At 43.2% G+C, this 19,310-nt stretch overlaps 1 protein-coding gene across 1 annotated transcript in view; it reads right to left on the bottom strand.

Annotated features, from left to right (window-relative positions):
* Positions 1-19,310, bottom strand: part of LOC111950806 (synapsin-3) — a 123,337-nt gene that overhangs the window by 27,540 nt on the left and 76,487 nt on the right. Inside the window, exons 7-8 of the mRNA XM_023968710.2 lie at positions 5,614-5,676; positions 869-1,011 (exon numbers count right to left, since the gene is read on the bottom strand). Of these exons, the coding sequence (XP_023824478.1) occupies positions 869-1,011; positions 5,614-5,676 (206 nt within the window). The remainder of the gene's footprint in view (positions 1-868; positions 1,012-5,613; positions 5,677-19,310) is intronic.

A 19,310-nucleotide genomic window follows, 5' to 3' on the forward strand; every position in this document is an offset into this window, starting at 1 on the left:
ATTCAGCTATTCTCTGGACTGGAATGGAAAGCAATGGTCAGCTAGCTTAGTCATTGTGTTTTGTTTTTGTACAGTAGTTCTACAGAAGACCCTGGTGGGAAAATGTTATCGCTTAATTCTACATTGATGATGATTGCAATGTACGCCTACATAATGTTTGTGTCACGGTCAATTGGAGACGTGCTTTCATGACTGGTGCCGAGGAAACAAGTTGAGATAAGGAAGTCAATTCCACTCCTCTTAGTCAATCAATAATTGTTCAGATTGAGAGACATGAAAGTAGAAAGGGCATAGATTCATACTTTCATTGTTACTGTACATGGCGTTTTACATTTAATGCACGAGGTGTGTTGTATTCAAGAGGGTGCTGTTGAGCATTTGAAATTGAAGTGGCTGGTTACTCAGAAGATTATTTTAGTTCAAGCTAAGATTGAGACTAAGGCTGAATTTGCCCTGTGGTCACGGTCACATTGGCTGATGCTGTCACTTCCCTCTGGGAGACAGAATGGAATGCCAGTGCAGGGTGCAACCCTAGTTGTTGTCCCTGGGTAGAGAAGGACGTGCTGTGGTGTGGGTGAGCCCTGCACGCCTCCACTGACTGGGAAGGGTGTACCATGGGCCTCTTCCCACACTCACATTGGCGTGCAGGCTGGACTATTCTAGGGTCTGTCTATCAATCTCTTTCTCTCCGTCTCTTTTTTTGTTTCCCTTCATCCATCTCTGTTTCCATGTCTTTCTCTCCCCCTCTCTCTGGTAAAGTCATTCACATGCAAGCCATATAGTTTCATTCTAGTCACAATCATTGCTGACATGTCCAAGTCACAGACAAAACCCAGTGTACACAGCATAGAGACTACATCATACTTACATGTAGGCCTTGTAGTTGTTGCCGATTTTCTGGATCCTGATGTCGTACTTAGACAGGACRTATGGCTCAGAGGTGGCATAGGTTCTGGCCAGCGCCACCACACTGGTAATATCCTGGAAGTCATGTTCATTCGCCACTTTGATCTGAAACAGGAAGACGCCACTAATTAGTTAAACCAGCAGGAAGATATGCCTAATTGGTAGTTTGTGATGGTTAATTACCAAACACGCTATAAAAGCTATGAGACAGGAGCTGAAGTAGACTGATCGAATCCCACAGGAATGTAAATCCAACACAGACAGGATAATGAAAGCTTCATCTCTGGAAAATGTTAGAATTTTAGGAGCTGCACGTTTCTCACACCCATGTGAGTTCATCAGGTACGCAGTGACTTTATATACAGACAGTACAGTAATAATTGATTGCATTTATATTGCGCGTTTCCACTTACAGTAGGTGCTCAAAAGCGCGTTACATAGTAAGGGAGTAAACTCACCTCTTCCACCACTAATATGCTAGACAACATTTTGATGGAAATGACAAACAATAGCTAAATTCAAATCGACCCACAACTTATCCAAAGAGAACAAACAGTACAATTCTGTAGATTCCTTTTTGAACAGTAAATGCTAATCTGCTGTATCTTTTGTATGTAAACAGGTTTGATTAAATATTGATTCAATTATACTGACAGGCACACTAAGCCAAAGACACCCAATTACCAACCAGATATGTCTGTATTGATAAAAAGAGGGATTACACTCCAGAAACTGCCTTAGACCATGGGAAAAGGGGCAAAGGAGTAGTAGAAAGCCATAAATCAACAGCCTGTAATGTATAGCTATCTGAATGTATATCACCCATATGATGTATGATGATAGCAGGGTCCTGGACATTCCCTTCATATTCCCTCCATTGAMTCATTATCATCCCCTCTGGCTGTTATCGTTGACACTATGATTCATCCACCATGCGGTGAAAGTCAGTGGGAACAGTGAGGGGCTGTCGTGGACAGGGACGGACTGGACTGATGCTCTCACTTTCCCACCCCCACCTCTCTCTCCTTTCAGCTCATCTCTTCTTCTCAAGTGAGATGGAGAAAGGTAAAGATCTGGGGGAGGAGTTTGCTCACTTTTTGAATCAGGCATTTCATTCTCTGTCATAACTACTCTTTAAGATAGCATCTTGAGTATGTTTGAGTATGTTTGACAGAGGTGGAGGTAGCTAGACAAGGGGGAAATGGTTTTCTTCTGTTCACGAGGAAAGTATTTGTGTACTTGGCTACCCACTGTGGTTCCAAAAGGTGTAACGCAATACCTCGGGAGAGCCAGAGAAAAAGGAGCCAAACCATGGTGTAAATATGAGAAGCCATGCAGAGAATAAGATGAACCATTGAGTAAATAAAGTAAACTATAATACTGGAGGCAGAAACCATAAGGTAATCAAGGGGGTATGTACTGGCAGTTGGATCAAGAGCTGGGTGAGGTGGAAAGCAATGTGATTCTGGACACCGCCCAGTTTCAATGGTTGAGAAATATTCTCCAGTGTCTGTTAAATCAGTCTACCCTTTAGTGAGCCATTTGTAACTTCCCCAACCAGGATTAACAACTCCATGCGATGGACAGGCTGTAAAGGTCTCTTTCGGAGATTTGATATCATAAAAAACAACAAAATGGATTAAAGTTAGAAGTAACCAATCATCAACTTTTTTTTTGCGGTATTCACCTTGTCATCCTAAAAGATTATGCCGTAACATTTAATTTAGGCTACAGATCATAAAGAACTGTTTAAGTGAAAACACTCTGCACTTTATTACATGTAATCTAATAAGGGCAATAGGTTAAGCAAACATAGGATTTTCAGTTGTTTTAACAATATCACTGGCCATAGTCCTAGTCCCAATTCCACAACTCCAGATACTTGAATTTTAACCAAATGTCTTTTGTCAAGAGTCTCTCAGCTCAATTTAAAAGCCAAGTGAAGCACTTGAATGGCCTACATCCAGACCCTCTTCTCCCCCCAGTTCTCAGTCCTCTGTAAGGTCAGGGGGGTTAAGTGAGGTCCTGGTCTACAATGGGCCTATGCTAAGTGATCCAGAGAGCATGTGGGAACTCTATAGCACTCCAGGTTCCTGTAATGGAGGAAACCCAACCCAGCCCTTTATATGGAAAGGGGGGGTGAAGTTATAGGAAGTGCTTCCCCCTGTGTACTGTGTGAACACACAGACTTGGCCCGGGAGGTCCTGTATTATATGTGAGGAGGGCTCCATTTGGGGCTAGTAATCACTCGCTTTGGTTGGCTGTTCACTGAACTGCATTGCTGTACGAAAGTGTATGTGTGTATGTATGTATGTATGTATGTATGTATGTATGTATGTATGTATGTATGTATGTATATATACACACATACATACATACATACACACAGTTGAAGTCAAACGTTTACATACACTTAGGTTGGAGTCATTTTCAACCACTCCACAAATTTCTTGTTAACAAACTATAGTTTTGGCAAGTCGGTTAGGACATCTACTTTGTGCATGACACAAGTAATTTTTCCAACAATTGTTTACAGACAGATTATTTCACTTATAATTCACTGTATCACAATTCCAGTGGGTCAGAAGTTTACATACAGTCAATTTAGTGTGTCTTTAAACAGCTTGGAAAGATCCAGAAAATTATGTCATGGCTTTAGAAGCATTACCTTTAAATTGTTTAACTTGGGTMAAACGCTTCGGGTAGCCTTCCAGAAGCAGTTGTGTGAATTTTGGCGCATTCCTCCCGACAGAGCTGGTGTAACTGAGTCAGGTTTGTAAGCCTCCTTGCTCGCACACACTTTTTCAGTTCTGCCCACAAATCTTCTATAGTATTGAGGTCAGGGCTTTGTGATGGCCACTCCAATACCTTGACTTTGTTGTCCTTAAGCCATTTTGCCACAACTTTGGAAGTATGCTTGGGGTCATTGTACATTTGGAAGACCCCTTTGCGACCAAGCTTTAACTTCCTGACTGATGTCTTGATGTTGCTTCAATATATCCACATAATTTTCCTTCCACATGATGTCATCTATTTTGTGAAGTGCAACAGTCCCTCCTGCAGCAAAGCACCCCCACAACATGATGCTGCCACCTCCATGTTTCACGGTTGAGATGGTGTTCTTCGGCTTGCAAGCATCCCCCTTTTTCCTCTAAACATAACGATGGTAATTATGGCCAAACAGTTCTATTTTTGTTTCATCAGACCAGAGGAAATTTCTCCAAAAAGTACGATCGTTGTCCCCATGTGCAGTTGCAAACCGTAGTCTGGCTTGACGGCTGCGTGGTCCCATGGTGTTTATACTTGCGTACTATTGTTTGTACAGATGAACGTGGTACCTTCAGGCGTTTGGAAATTACTCTCAAGGATGAACTAGGCTTGTGGAGGTCTACAATTTTTTTCAGAGGTCTAGGCTGATTTCTTTTGATTTTCCTATGATGTCAAGCAAAGAGACACTGATTTTGAAGGTAGGCCTTGAAATACATCCACAGGTACACCTCCAATTGACTCAAATGATGTAAATTAGCCTATCAAAAGCTTCTAAAGCCATGACGTAATTTACTGGAATTTCCCAAGCTGTTAAAGGCTCAGTCAACTTAGTGTATGTAAACTTCTGACCCACTGGAATTGTGATACAGTGAATTATAAGTGAAATAATCTGTCTGTAAACAATTGTTGGAAAATCTACGTGTCATGCACAGAGTAGATATCCTAACCGACTTGCCAAAACTATAGTTTGTTAACAAGACATTTGTGGAGTGGTTGAAAATGACTCCAACCTAAGTGTATGTAAACTTCTGACTTCAACTGTGTGTGTGTGTGTATGTATATGTATGTATATATATATAGTGTGTGTGTTTCTTGCTTCCTTGTGTGTTTGCGCACACCCTGTGGTGGTGCCACTTGCTAATGACCCACTTAGCTAATTGTTATGCTGCCTGCCCGGTGCCTGGGTGCACTGAGGCGAACAGTCACATGCTTGTTTTAATCCTTGTTGTTATTTACAATGGTCTTATCAGAAAAATGATCTTGGGTTTATGAGGCATGAGACGGCTTCTCTCCAGAGTTTAAAATGTTGTATTCAATGGAGGACGGAATTTGATCAAACATGGACTGTAGAACAACATGGTGAAACAAAGAAGAGGAATAGGATATAAGGATAAATGAGGATATATGCATGTTCAATCTTTGTCTAATTTTTGCACTGCTGCTTTGCACTGCTGCAGACTAACACTTACAGTAGCATATCCAGGCATTTATGAGGTAACTAGAAGAGAGGTCTTCAGATCCTGACGCTGATCAGCTTGCCGATGCCCATGTCATTCCCACATCTCCTCCCTAACTCCTTATGAACATGTAAACCCCCTGGAAAAGCCCCCAAAGTCCCTTCCTATCAGACACACTGTGAAATCATGGGTTGCAGCATCACACCCTTCTCCACCTCCTCTCCAAGACTGATAGTCTGCTTATGGAAGGGATGTCATGCCATCATCACGCTCAGAGATACACTGAGAAGAGAGAAGGAGCCTGRTCTGTTATGTACAGCTCAACTCCTAACTGTACAGTATGTGATAGGTTAGCATAACAAACACAAACAAATCAAGACCAGACATGCAATGGTGAGGTGGAGAGATGAGCAGCCAGGGAGTGCCCAGACCTTAGTTGTGGTGGTGTGCGCGTGCGAATCAACGTCGCAGGGAAGCTTACCTTGCCAATGCCAGCGTGGGCATGGCCCATCTTGACCACCACCGGGAACGTTGGTGTTGTCACCTGGGAAAGAAGACCAAGTAGAGTGTTACCACAGTCTGAAAAACCACTGGCAGAGGAGAGAACATGCAGTATGCATTAATCCTAATACCAACTAAGTGGATGAAGGGTTTCTCTGAAGAGCAACTTTGATATCGTAAATGGGTAGCGTGTTAGGACTGTGAAGCAGGGAAAGCGTTTTAGAGCTACACTGAGGTCCAAATAATTATAACCAGTATCTAGCTATACCTAATTTGATTGACAAGGGCTCCAAGACTATGACTTGGCTATGATTGGACTGCGCTGTCCATGTGAGTGACTGACTACTAAAAGCCAAACACAAGTTCCTCCCTAAACTTAATTGCGAGGCATAGCTCAGACCTGACGTATGGTATAGAATCAAAACCTAATTTAAAGTGAAAGACTTCTCAAAGACCATTATCGAAGTACCACATTGAACTTAAAGCCTCCCAATTTAAGGAAGCATGAGGTATTTTCTGAAAAATGTTGGTTTATTACACAAAAGAGACGTTCTGGGAAACGAGAAAGAGCGAGACCAAAGCCACAGCTTCTTGGGATGGGTTTAGACAACCCAGCCCCACCGCAGGCGTCATGGGCTTTCTCATAGCATGGTGTGCAATGTGAGAGGAGGATGAAACGTCAACGGACGACTTCAAACGTGTTCATTAAAACACATTCTTGCCACTGATAGATCCCTTGATACCATTGTTAGATGGAAATGTAATTTAAAGAGAGGGCTTATCCAGTTTGAAACCAATTTCTAAATCTCCTATTGTTTGAAATGGCACACAGCAATGATATAGACTCACTGGAGAGTTTGCGTCATCGTTCTCTATGTAACAGCCCCCTTTAGTTAGATTAGACTGTATCAAAGCCATCACATAAGTTACATGCATTCCGACAAATGTACAGTTGAAGTCGGAAGTTCACATACAGTGAATGATTAATTTCAGCTTTTATTTCATCACATTCCCAGTAGGTCAGAAGTTTACATACACTCCATTAGTATTTGGTAGCATTGCCTTTAAATTGTTTAACTTGGGTCAAACCTTTCAGGTAGCAAATCCACAAGCTTCCCACAATAAGTTGGGTGAATTTTGGCCCATTCCTCCTGACAGAGCTGGTGTAACTGAGGCAGGTTTGTAGCCCTCCTTCCTCACACACGCCTTTAGCCTCAAATGATGTCAATTAGCCTATCAGAATCTTCTAAAGCCATGACATTTTCTGGAATTTTCCGGATTTTCCGGCCTTTTTAAAGGCACAGTCAACTTAGTGTATGTAAACTTCTGACCCACTGGAATTGTGATACAGTGAATTATAAGTGAAATAATCTGTCTGTAAACAATTGTTGGAAAAATGACGTGTGTCGTGCACAAAGTAGATGTCCTAACCGACTTGCCAAAACTATAGTTTGTTAACAAGAAATTAGTGGAGTGGTTGAAAAACAAGTTAATGACGCCAACCTAAGTGTATGTAAACTTCCGACTTCAACTGTATATTACACTAGGCAGACACTAGAGAAACCTGGTCAGTTAACAGTGTTATGGTGGTGTTAATAATATGGCATATCAAGTTGTGGTATGGTAAAAACAGTTAATTTGTCTAAGAAGTATTCTTCTGAGTACATTACCTGAACAACACGAATGGGGTGTGTGTGTGTAACATCACTTACATTGTTATTGCAATCTTACGGTACAATATAACATCAGCGTTATAAGGTGGGCCTGGGTATAAGACCACACTCCTCCTGGCACACTCCGAGAGAAATCATTTAGATAAGCAGAGGAGACATTTTCAGTCAGAGCAGAGGGCACACAGCCAGAGTACGCACACAGCTGTGAGCTCAGGCCTGACAGATCTGCTAGGGCAAAGGCATCTGCTGCTATCGTTTTATCCACCCCTCATCTGGCTGTCAGTGGACAGGACTGAACAGAACAGAGAAGATCCCCGTCTGGATGTTGTCTGGTTACTGTTCACAGCGCTCTACTCTTGGCTCATAGAAAGACAAGTGGACTCCTCAATGTACCTCTCAATTCATCATTTAAATTCTGAAGAATAAGCTACCTACCGATCAACAGTTCCTGGCCATTTATGGAAGGTAGCTCCCTTTGTGGTAGGTATTTCCATTTTTTTAAATGGAAATCTCCATCAATGCCAGAGAAAAGCACATTCACTAAGCCTCAGACGCAAGCTGAGTTATTTTGTATTCGGTACATGTGAGCTATGTAGCAGGGAGACACCTGATATAACATGTGTATGAGAATGACTGAGGACAGTGGTTTCCCTGTGGGGGCTTGTCCTAAAATGACAGAGGTGGTTTTGGGCGGGCAGATTTGTGGCCGCCAACTCTGTCTGGATGTGTAATCTGCAAATCTCCCAGTCATTCCCATCAATGTGGCAATGACGGGAGACACGGTGTAGGGAAGAGACCACATCCTATCTAATGAGGTTACACTGGCAGCAGGGAACATCAGAAGGAAGATCAAATAAGTCTGGTCACTAAACCTGGCATAAAACCATCTCAGACTGAGACGTGCTTATGAGCTTTCAGACGTGTACATTTTGATTTGTCTCAGCTTTTGTTTTCTCACAGCTGCATGAATTACTGTACTTGCCTTTCCTGTTCCCACCCGAAAACCATTAACAATGTGTTCAGTATGGTCAAGTAATTGAGAAAACACACACACAAAATCTAATTAAACGGCCAGTGATTTCACCAGTCTAGGTTTGGTTTCACAACATGAGGTTGCCGTCATTTACAGTAACGCACCAGACGACCCGGTCTGGCACATACTTCAGGGAAGCCCATCCTTCGGGCCAAAACACTCAGTCATATATATATATATATATATATATACACACATACACATATATATTTTTTTTGCGTGTGAAAGTCAGACAAGTGGATCATTTAGGGCCGAAGGCTGTCATGAATCACACTTCCCTTTCCTCCAAACACCTCTGTCACATTCTTAAATCCCCCCACCTCACTCAATTATAAAGTTGAGCTCAGTGGAACGTTGGGTCGTTGGCATGCAGACAAATAGATAAAACATTGATTTTTTTTTTGTTGCACCAGTCTGTTGGACCCATGGAATTTCCCACAAACTAAAGGGCAGCACTTTGAACTGAGGGGACATGAGTCATCCAACGACCCCGCCTTTGCAGGTGTCATCATGTTGGACGAGGCTAATTGTCACGTAACTTTTGTGCCCAAATAGCCATCCTTAGTGAATCACCACATTTATAATGGCAGGACCTAAAAAGTTATTTGACCACTATAATTGCCCAAGGATCCTTGTGAAGTAGAGGTCTGGGTCTAATATAATGTACAATGTAACAGTGGTACTGTAAAACATTTATCGTAAAACTTCAGATGTTGGTTGGCAATTAATAAAACAATGAGCGGCTAGACAAAAAGGCGATCTAAGAGAGCGGGTGAAAGGTCAAACAAAACACATTCTCCACAACATTAGCTAGGAGAGTGGCCAGATGGATAAGTACTTAGATGTACATTGTAAATAGGTACTTATCAAGCTCTGATTCGAGGGGGTAGAGTCATTCTAAGGGGGCGCATCAATTATCCAACGCAACACATGGTGCATCCATCCCCGCATATGTATGATCTCTTAATTTTTATGATAGCCATTCAAAGCTGCCACATCAAGGAAGCGGACAGCAGCGAAAAGACTTACGCAGACGAGGAGAGGAGGAGAGCTGGGGGACCCTGACCCAGGCCGCTGTTCAAAAAGATCTCCTRGCATCAAAACCAAAGACAGCCTGTTCACATAAAACCCTGCTCAAAGATTAACTTGGCCTTGAGAGACGAACAAAGAACACACAAATAACTGACTGTAATCACACACCTGGCCTGAGTGGATTTGATCTGCCCCTTTGAAATCAGCATGGCAAAACCTCTCAACTATTCCCGTACTATATATGTATGTGCTGTAGTAACTTGAAACAGTGTTCTGTGGATTGATGAAACTTTTACAAAATCAATATCAAACCTGGAAGTTGAGGATTAATATTTTCCATAGAAATTTTAACAGGTGAGTGAATGGATGGTTAACTACATATTCCAAACCAGACTGTCAGAACATCATCTTGTTCATCAGGTTATTCAGTGGTTTCTCTGAGGTCTTTGATTGTGCTTGGTGTGGTAAACGCACAAGAGTTTGGGCATCAAGAAAACACTCTTAACCTAGAGCCAACCATCTATCGTCGCCATCTTCAGACCCACATGTACACTTTGTGAACTTCTTTGTAAGCAAACCACTACACTTCATCATAGCCAAGTCACTACACAAGATAAACGTGCCACGGCCTTTGTAGTTGTACTTCCAGAAAATAACTGAATTAAGTCGTAGACATAACACACCACTCCCAACATGATACTGGTATGACATACTGTTCCCAGAAGAGAGAGACCAGACGACACACCGTTTAAGTTGTATTTACAGTAATGGTAAGCCTTGTGCTACTGACGAGCCACCGCAAACTATACATCGGATGCTCAGTGTATCACATCGTAAGTCGTTAGACTGCTAATGGGGCATGATAATTATTGTCATGGAATTCAGGGTCATCTGGCTTCCATTGGGATCCATCCTGATCGGAGTGTGTTTCCATGAGGGAAACATCTGTCTGGAAAACAGACAGACTTCCATCCCCATTTTCAGGGATGGAAGTTTCCAGAGTGGAAGTTTCCTGAGAATACCGAACACCAAGTTTGTGATGGAGATGTATTTGATGGTGAAGAGTCTGAACACTTTGGCCAAGGCACCTGCGAATGGTTCATGGGTTTCGAAGAGAGGCAAGGAAGAAGTTAGAAGTATGCAATGTCCGTGGCACTTCGAATTGAGGCAATGGCTGGCCGTTCAGAGATATTTCAAAGTCATCTTCGCACATCTGCACAGTGTTCTGAGGAATACACTGACAAATGTTGAGAAAATATTGTGCATATGGATATGACTCATAACTAAGTCATGATTCAATATGATTTAATAACAGAACACGGCCACTACTTCACTCAGAGGCCATCTATTTTAGGTAAACACAGGTATGCGTGTAGGTTATGTCATACCCCCCAATGCATAGCCTAAGTAGAAGAATAGATACTACCACTACCAAAACAGTTGCTATTTCAATCCAACTTTGCTGTGGTGGTTCAGTAAGAGTCATGCAGCAGGGCTATTAGTGCTAATCAAATCACTAACCTAGCTACATTTCAGCTGGCGTCTACATTTGAAAAAAGTGAGAACCAACATAAATGGGACAGACAGAGCCTTTGGCAGCGCCAGTCCTTCAAAAACGATCAGTGCTGCAGGGCATTCCTCTCTGTCTAAAAAGGGAAAGATGTCACATTCCCATTTTCCAGGGTTAGGCTACGATACACTGGGTCTTTGGAAAAGCGTCTGCAGAAGTAAGGAGGCAATGTATGCAATTACAYCCAGCAAAGTCACTCGATCCTGGGATCAGGAAAGCTGTGAACCTCTGGTCATTGGCCTCTGAGAGGAGGCATACATAGARAAAAGATTGTTTGATAGAAAATGTCACTTTTATTGGAGTTCTAGTTCACAACATCATGTTTCTGCCCGAAAGGCCTTCAACAGATAGTTTGGACGAGGAATTGGCATAACCAGTTTACGCATCAGTTTCATTATACCTCCCATCAGTTTCATGTACACAACTTGACAGTTTATGTAATTACTCATACCTCTTCTTGTGATGCAGTTGTTGATTTTTCATGTTTCGATTGATTTATGATGTTTAGAAATTGCAGTAAAAGTTTCTGGAAAGTAAAAGTAAAATGTTMTTTTATGAGCTTTGTCCAGAAGTTGAACAATTTGAACGACTTTCCCAATTTCATGCAAGCCCATAAACACATTACATGACAGATTGCTGGGCGTTTGTCTTTGCACAGCTCTGATGGGTTTTTCATTTATACAATATGCTAATGAGGAGATGGGCAAAAATAAACATTCCAAAAGTCAATTTGGCAACGGGAGTTTGGAGCAGATGGTCGAGGTCCTGGTTGCTGATAGAACAGACGACTGGTATTACAAACTTTGTTTACTCAATTTAAAACTGGGTTCAACAGGCAATTTGCACTGAGAGGGTTTAGAAAGTTTAATTGAAAGTCAGAAGCAGGCCTTAAAACAGTTGGTAACAGTAAATGATCCACTTTTGCAAATAGGGTTAAGATGTGATAGGACAGCCAAATTGAAATACTCAAATTGAAATACTCAAGTGTCCCTCCAAAACACTAATCAATTAAGGGACTCTACAGTCACACAACAAAACCATTTAGTTGAGGGGGCGCGTAAGAGAACTGGGAAGTGTGTTATAGTGAAGGCCTAAATGAGGAGCAAAGGAAATGGTTTTGAACCCCCCACACCCTGCCCTTAAAAGCACCATTCCCTCTAGGACTAATACACGGTAAAAGTCAAATCCATATCCAGAGCCAAAGCCCTAAAGTGGCCCAATGGATTAACATCAGAAGGAAGATCAAATAAGGAGAGAATAAATAAAGTGGGCTAAGCAAATGAAACAAGGCCGGAACATAGAACAGGTGCTAATACTGTGGAGTTCTATAGGCCTCTGGAAAGTGACGGTTTCCTTCTCTATTAACATCTGTCCGGATGAGGAAGTACAGACCATAGAGTCAAGAATCCCTCCAGCTAGAAGGGAAACGAGAGAGTTGTTCTGACACAGCCAGGAGTCCCGGGACACACAGTTGATGTAGTAGATTGGTGTTGCCCCGGGAGATTTATTGAACAGGAAGAGAAGGGCTGTTGGGAAATCCACCACTGAGTGGCCACTCAAACGTAGCAGTCCGCCACTCAGAGTTAAATGGGAAAGCATGATGTAGCCTGATAACCTTGTAATGGGCCTTGCATGTTATTAGCACCTAAGGTGGTGTGAGATAAGCCTAAGGGAAGGGTTAGAGTACTCTCCTGAACTGATGACGTTGTTGTTACCAATCGTGCTAATGCTCACTTTAGGAAGCGTGGGGCAAGATTTAGAACTTGAACAAGCATGAAAATATGATTGGATATACAGTGCCTTCAGAAAGTATTCAGACCCATTGACTTTTTCCCACATTTTGTTACGCTACAGCCTTATTCTAAAATGTATTAAAATCGTTTTTTCCCCTGATAAWTCTACACACAATACCCCATAACGACAAAGCAAAAACTGTTTTTGAAATTTCTGCTAATTTATACAAAAAACAGAAATATCACATTTACGTAAGTATTCAGACCCTTTACTCAGTACTTGTTGAAGAACATGTTGAAGAACATTTTGGCAGCGATTACAGTATAGATTCTTCTTGGGTATGACGCTACAAGCTTGGCACACCTGTATTTGGGGAGTTTCTCCCATTCTTCTATGCAGATCCTCTCAAGCTCTGTCAGGTTGGATGGGGAGCGTCGCTGCACAGCTATTTTCAGGTCTCTCCAGGGATATTCGATCGGCTTCAAGTCCAGGCTCTCATTGAGACTTGTCCCTGAAGCCACTCCTGCATTGTCTTGGCTGTGTGCTTAGGCTCGTTGTCCTGTTGGAAGGTGAACCTTTGCCCCCAGTCTGAGGTCCTGTGACTCTGGAACAGGATTTCATCAATGATCTCTGTACTTTGCTCTGTTCATCTTTGCCTCGATTCTGACTAGTCTCCCAGTCCCTGCTGCTGAAAAACATCCCACAGCATGATGCTGCCACCACCATGCTTCACCGTAGGGATGGTGCCAGGTTTCCTCCAGACGTAGCGCTTGGCATTCAGGGCAGAGTTCAATCTTGGTTTCATCAGACCAGAGAATCTTGTTTCTCATTGTCTCCAAGCGGGCTGTCATGTGCCTTTTACTGAGGAGTGGTTTCTGTCTGGCCACTCTACCATAAAAGGCCTGATTGGAGGAGTGCTGCAGAGATTTTAATTAACTAGGCAAGTCAGTTAAGAACAAATTCTTATTTACAATGACAGCCTACCGCGGCTAAACCGTAACCCGGACGACGCTGGGACATATGTGCTCAAGCCCAATGGGACTCTCAATCACGGCCAGTTGTGATACAGCCTGGAATCGAACCAGGGTCTTAGTGACGCCTCTAGCACTGCGATGCAGTGCCTTAGACCGCTCCGCCACTTGGGAGACATGGTTGTCCTTCTGGAAGGTCCTGCCATTTCCAGAGGAATTCTAGAGCTTTGTCAGAGTGACCATCAGGTTTTTGGTCACCTCCCTGACCAAAGCCCTTCTCCCCCGATTGCTCAGTTTAGCCGGGCGGCCAGCTCTAGGAGGAGTCTTGGTGGTTCCAAACTTCTTCAACATAAGAATGATGGAGGCCACTGTTTTCTTGGGGACTTTTAATACTAAAGAATATTTTTGTTACTCTTCCCCAGATCTGTGCCTTGACTCGGAGCTCTACGGACAATTCCTTCGACCTCATGGCTTGGTTTTTGCTCTGACATGCAGTGTCAATGGTGGGACCTTATATAGACAGGTGTGTGCCTTTCCAAATCATGTCCAGTCAATCGAATTTACCACAGGTGAACTCCAATCAAGTTGTAGAAACATCTCAAGAATGATCAATGGAAAAGGATGCACCTGAGCCCAATTTTGAGTCTCATAGCAAAGGGGCTGAATACTTAGGTAAATAAGGTGTTTTTTATTTCTAAAAATCTGTTTTCGCGTTGTCATTATGGAGTAGCGTGTATAGATTGCTGAGGATTTWWWAAAAATGTAATCCCTTTTAGAATAAGGCTGTAATGTAACAAAATGTGGAAAAAGTCAAGGGGTCTGAATACTTTCCAAAGACACTGTACATAAGCCCTCAAAAGGTTATTGTCATTTCTTGCAATATTAGCTCTACCCTCTGACCTATACTGTATTTCACAAGATTTATTGCCAAGTACATGTGATCATACACAAGGGAGTGCATGCATGTAGATGTTGGCTCTTACTCTACCGCACACCTGAGGAAAACAATAGAAGGAACAGGCAGCTCCTTTTGGAAAAAGAGGGGAATCTTCTGCAGACTACACAAAACCAGAGCCCAAATCTCAGGACAGCCACTGCTTTCAATGAGGGCCCCAGTACAGAGGAAGAAAGAGAGGGAAGGGAACATCAAGGGGGGAAAAATATATTTTGGAACAGCTGGATGCGGCACACCCTGGCTCTATTTATACCCGGCAGAAGGGAGAGCCAACTTCTACCGTAGAACGAGTCCCGGGCAGCTGGCCGCCTCGCTTTTGATGTCTCACTCAGACCAAACCCTGGCCTGGCAGCTCCATCCTCATAGCCCAGGGCTGCTCCACTTCCTCACCTGGAAAAGGGCTCCGTTTAGCATGGCAAAGGAAACGGTTTGTCTAGAGAACGACATCTGAGTAGAAGAGTGGTAAGGGTTCGCCTGGCCTGACCTCTTTTTTACCCAGGATGGGCTGGATAGGGCATACTRTATAAGGAAAAGTGACAGGGAGTCACTCAGGGACAATGGGGCGCTACAAGGAATTGCAAGTGTGGTGTGAGGGTTTTGAGTGTGGTTTGAGTATATTGCTTCATGTCCAGTAAAGCAATAAATTGAGGGAGTCTTCTCAGTGTGCCTATACGCCCTGTCTCTAAAGACAACATTTATCATTATTGGGTTAGGCAAAAGCAATCTCAAGCTTCTTTCTCACGATCTGCACTTTGTATGCTGTCCTTTATACACAACCAAGTCTAATACTTTGCTTTAAAACTGAATTTACAGCCACCAATTCCCCAAATATATACAACACTTACAGCCACTTTATGACCAGTTGAAGGAATAAGACAAAAACACTGTTCCATTGTAATGGTGAGAATAAACGTTTATCGAAACTCTAAAGGTCTATGACATATTCTCTCTCTAAAATGGCCAAGTTATCCTCAGTTGCCCAAACATCACTATCAATTTGAGGACATTAGTGTGAAACAGCACAATGTTCCCATGATGATGTGGATAAACGTTTGTGCAGGGTCTCCTGTGGTGCTGTAAATCTGGATTTGGGATGAGCAGCGGTACCTCACATAGCAGATTGTCCGGTAACACCGCGGTTCACCTAGTCCACACACACCCAACGGGCCATGGTCTGGCCTGGTTCRCCACTACCAGAGGAGGAGCAGAGGATGAGCCAAGCACAATGACAGCATGCTGATGGATAAAGGACAATACACCATAMCTCACAGGCCACAGTAAGCCCCACACCCGCTTAGATCACCATTGACAATGGTTCAATGCTACCGCAAAAATGAAGTCCATGTGTTAGGGTTGCGGCATGTAAGCCATGTGTCCTTGTAAATGCAATACATAGAGCTACAATATCATCTATCTACACAATGTAGTGAACACATTCAGTGTAATTATAGTAGTGGGCAGATATTAATACCGTTCAAGTCATACAGTGTGATATCATAGTGACGACATGTTATGGTATGCGTATAGGGAAAACAGCAACTAATAGGGGTATTCCTGTGAAATCATGTCTATATTTAGGCTCCCACAATTCCCTCGGACATATGGTTGTCTCCACGCAGTGTGACCTCTACATCCGGTGAATCCACGGCCCTCCAACCTCCCTACCCATGAATCACTGGTCTCCARTCCAACCACCATCCTTCACCGATTAGCTAAGCCCCCTCCTCCCACTCACCTTCCTTAACTGTTTCTGGGAAGGACTGCTGGTTAAGCAAGAGGAAACACACGTACTGACCCATTGTAAACTGCCAGTGGAATCCTACTAGAACTAGATGCCAATAAATGCATAGGAGCACAGTGCATTACCAGTACAATAACACACTGGTTGGAGATAGCAGGTAGCCTGGCGATTAAGAGCGTTGAGCCAGTAACCGAAAGGTCGCTGGTTCGAATCCCCATGCCGGCAAGGAGGAAAAATCTGCTGTTCTGCCCTTGAGCAAGGCAGTGAACCCCCAACAACTGCTCCCCAGGCGCCGACGACGTGAACGTCGATTGAGGCAGCTCCCCCCACCTCTCTGATTCAGAGGGGTTGGGTTAAATGCGGAACACACATTTCGGTTGAACGTATTCAGTTGCACAACTGACTAGGTATCCCCTTTCCTTCCCCTTCAGTGTCCCTGGCATGTTGCAAGGATGAGAAGAATAGTCAACAATATAAAAACACCCAATGACAGCGATTCCAGTTACTCATAATAGAGTGTACAGTTACTGGGTTTATCTTCTAGCTTGACAGCACATAGATCATTGGAATGGTAAACCTAAATAATGTCTAACAGCCCAGGCCTTTCAGTGGTCAGTCAATGAGACAGCCTTATGTGACCAAAGTAAATAGAAAAGTCATTTTTACTGTGCTCAGCCTGTTACCGTGACTACCCTGCATTCCCTCAGCCTCCTGGAATTCTAAGGAGCTATTTCCATACTGTCATGCGTCCTGTGTATCCYAACTGCTGTGCGGTGTCTCATTGCGTAATGCAACATAGTCATTTTGGGGGTTTCTCTGACTGATGGTTTGACAGTACACCAAATATGTACTGTACAGTATGCAAGGGAGGGAAGGGGGACTCTGGCACAGAGCAGTGAAGCGCTGTGGTTGTTACTTGGCCCTAGTGTGTCAGGAAGTCACTGACCGCTCATCATACTTTACCAGCTGGGAGCGGAAGTCCCACTGTGAGTGAGATGGAGAGCACAGGTCAGGGACGCGTTTCCCTTTCCTAGTAGTCAAAGGTCTCCATTGAACATGAACTGATAGCCATAATCTCCCTGTTAGCTAATGGGAACAGTGAACGGACAGTGGTTTCACCATAGAGATAGAATGGGTATCACTATCAAAAGCTAAGGAGCTGTCTGTGACATGACATCTTGCTTTGAAGATGACATGTTTTAAAGAGCGGTGTAGATGAATGAGCTGCTGAGAGATACGGAGATGAAAACGTTTCCGGGTCACGATAATGCTTCCAGGTTTCCTAGTTGACCTCCTAGAGGATAGGAAGTAGATCCTAGGGTAGCTTCACAATCATCTAAACAATGGGCATCACACTGTGCKGACAGATCAGAGAAAGAATGCTTTGACTTTATCGCACGAGTGGCGGCTTCCTTTTATACTGCAAAAAACTGATAGCGACTCTACCATTTAAGATTATGTAGTCTTTTGTGGCATATCGAGAAGCCTGCCAGCATGACATTTGATTCTGGGTGACAAGATTAAAGATTGAAGCCCAACACCTATTATCTTCACTCACAAATGAAGTCTGACACCAGTTGACTGAATGGGGGTGTTTGTTTGACCTGCAGGACCAGACATCCAGGAAGTTTCAATTAAATAATCTCTCACTTACCCTCTATTAGTCTCACAGGCCTGTTTGGCACGCAGTGGAAATGTCTACCAATGTCTAAAGCCACTGTATGTGTGGGTGAGTTAGCCTAAGTGAATTCACTCAGGCCATTGTGTTTGGTTAGGGGGATGGAATGTAGTGTAAACTTGAGCGTTGCCAAACTTCATTGGTTTTACTACCTTACACGCTGTACATTGCTCATCTCATGTACTGTAATATTTTACAGGTCTTCTTTTAAAATAAACAGCAGTAAAGCAAAAAGGGGGCCATGTCCCACTTAAGCACTATGGCATGTAGGAGAGGGAGTAGCGTAGGAGGACCAACAGGAAGGAACCCCAGTGAGTCATGCATGTTTGGATGCGATCCCCCGGAGATCCTCTCTCGGCGCTGCTATCTTTTCAACTTTCGCCTCTTCCTGTGTCTATTTAACGGCTTGTCAGTCGCATGAAAAAGGTATTTCACCGCCTGGTCCCTTTTGTCATTACAGAACCACACATAGAGCCTTCAAACACCTCTTAGCGCACAATGCCTTCCCAGGCTCCCCGAAGCCTGGCTGGGCAGCTCGCACTAAATAACAGGCACTTTTTCTATACATAGATTTTTAGAGATGAGATTGTGCGCCTGCATTATGCTTACAGTATGTTGGCCTAATTAGGACAACATTTCCAGAAGGTCCTATGGCGTTTTTTTGTGTGAAGGACAGATGGGGTCATAAGGAAACGTCATGAGTGATATCACAAAGAGAGCATGCAAGGCTGCGCCTCCCTCCCCATGCCATTCTCTTTTGTCACAATCTTTTTATATAAAGTGACTTCAGAAATGTTAGATAAGAACTATAAAAAGTTACATTGACAATGGCTTAAACCGAGGCCATGGTGAAATAAACAAAGACGTAATGTGGTTATTGGAGTATTTGTTGGAAGAATCCTCAGGGACGTCAGATGGAAATGGTGGACACCACCCTGATAGAGTTGAGAAGCTCAGTTAAAAGAAAATGATAAACGTCACCGCTAACTGCCCCCCACCCCCCAGAGAAAACGAATAAGTCTCCAATCTCTGACCCGACAAGGAATGCACAAATGATGACGACTCCGTCATGTTCCAACCTGACACAATGGCTCAGAGGTTATGTCATTAATGGTTAACAATGGCCTTGCATATCCCCTGTTTTCTTTGGATGCTCACCATGAAGTTCTGACATGCCATCCCATCTGCATATAAAAAAATGTATCTTATAAAAACGGGACTTTAGCTGCGGTCATCTGATTCTATTCCAAAGTTAGTCATGCACGGCTTGTTTATTTATGTCTAGGGCAG

This window comes from Salvelinus sp. IW2-2015, linkage group LG3 (assembly GCF_002910315.2).
Source record: "Salvelinus sp. IW2-2015 linkage group LG3, ASM291031v2, whole genome shotgun sequence".
NCBI lineage: Eukaryota > Metazoa > Chordata > Actinopteri > Salmoniformes > Salmonidae > Salvelinus > Salvelinus sp. IW2-2015.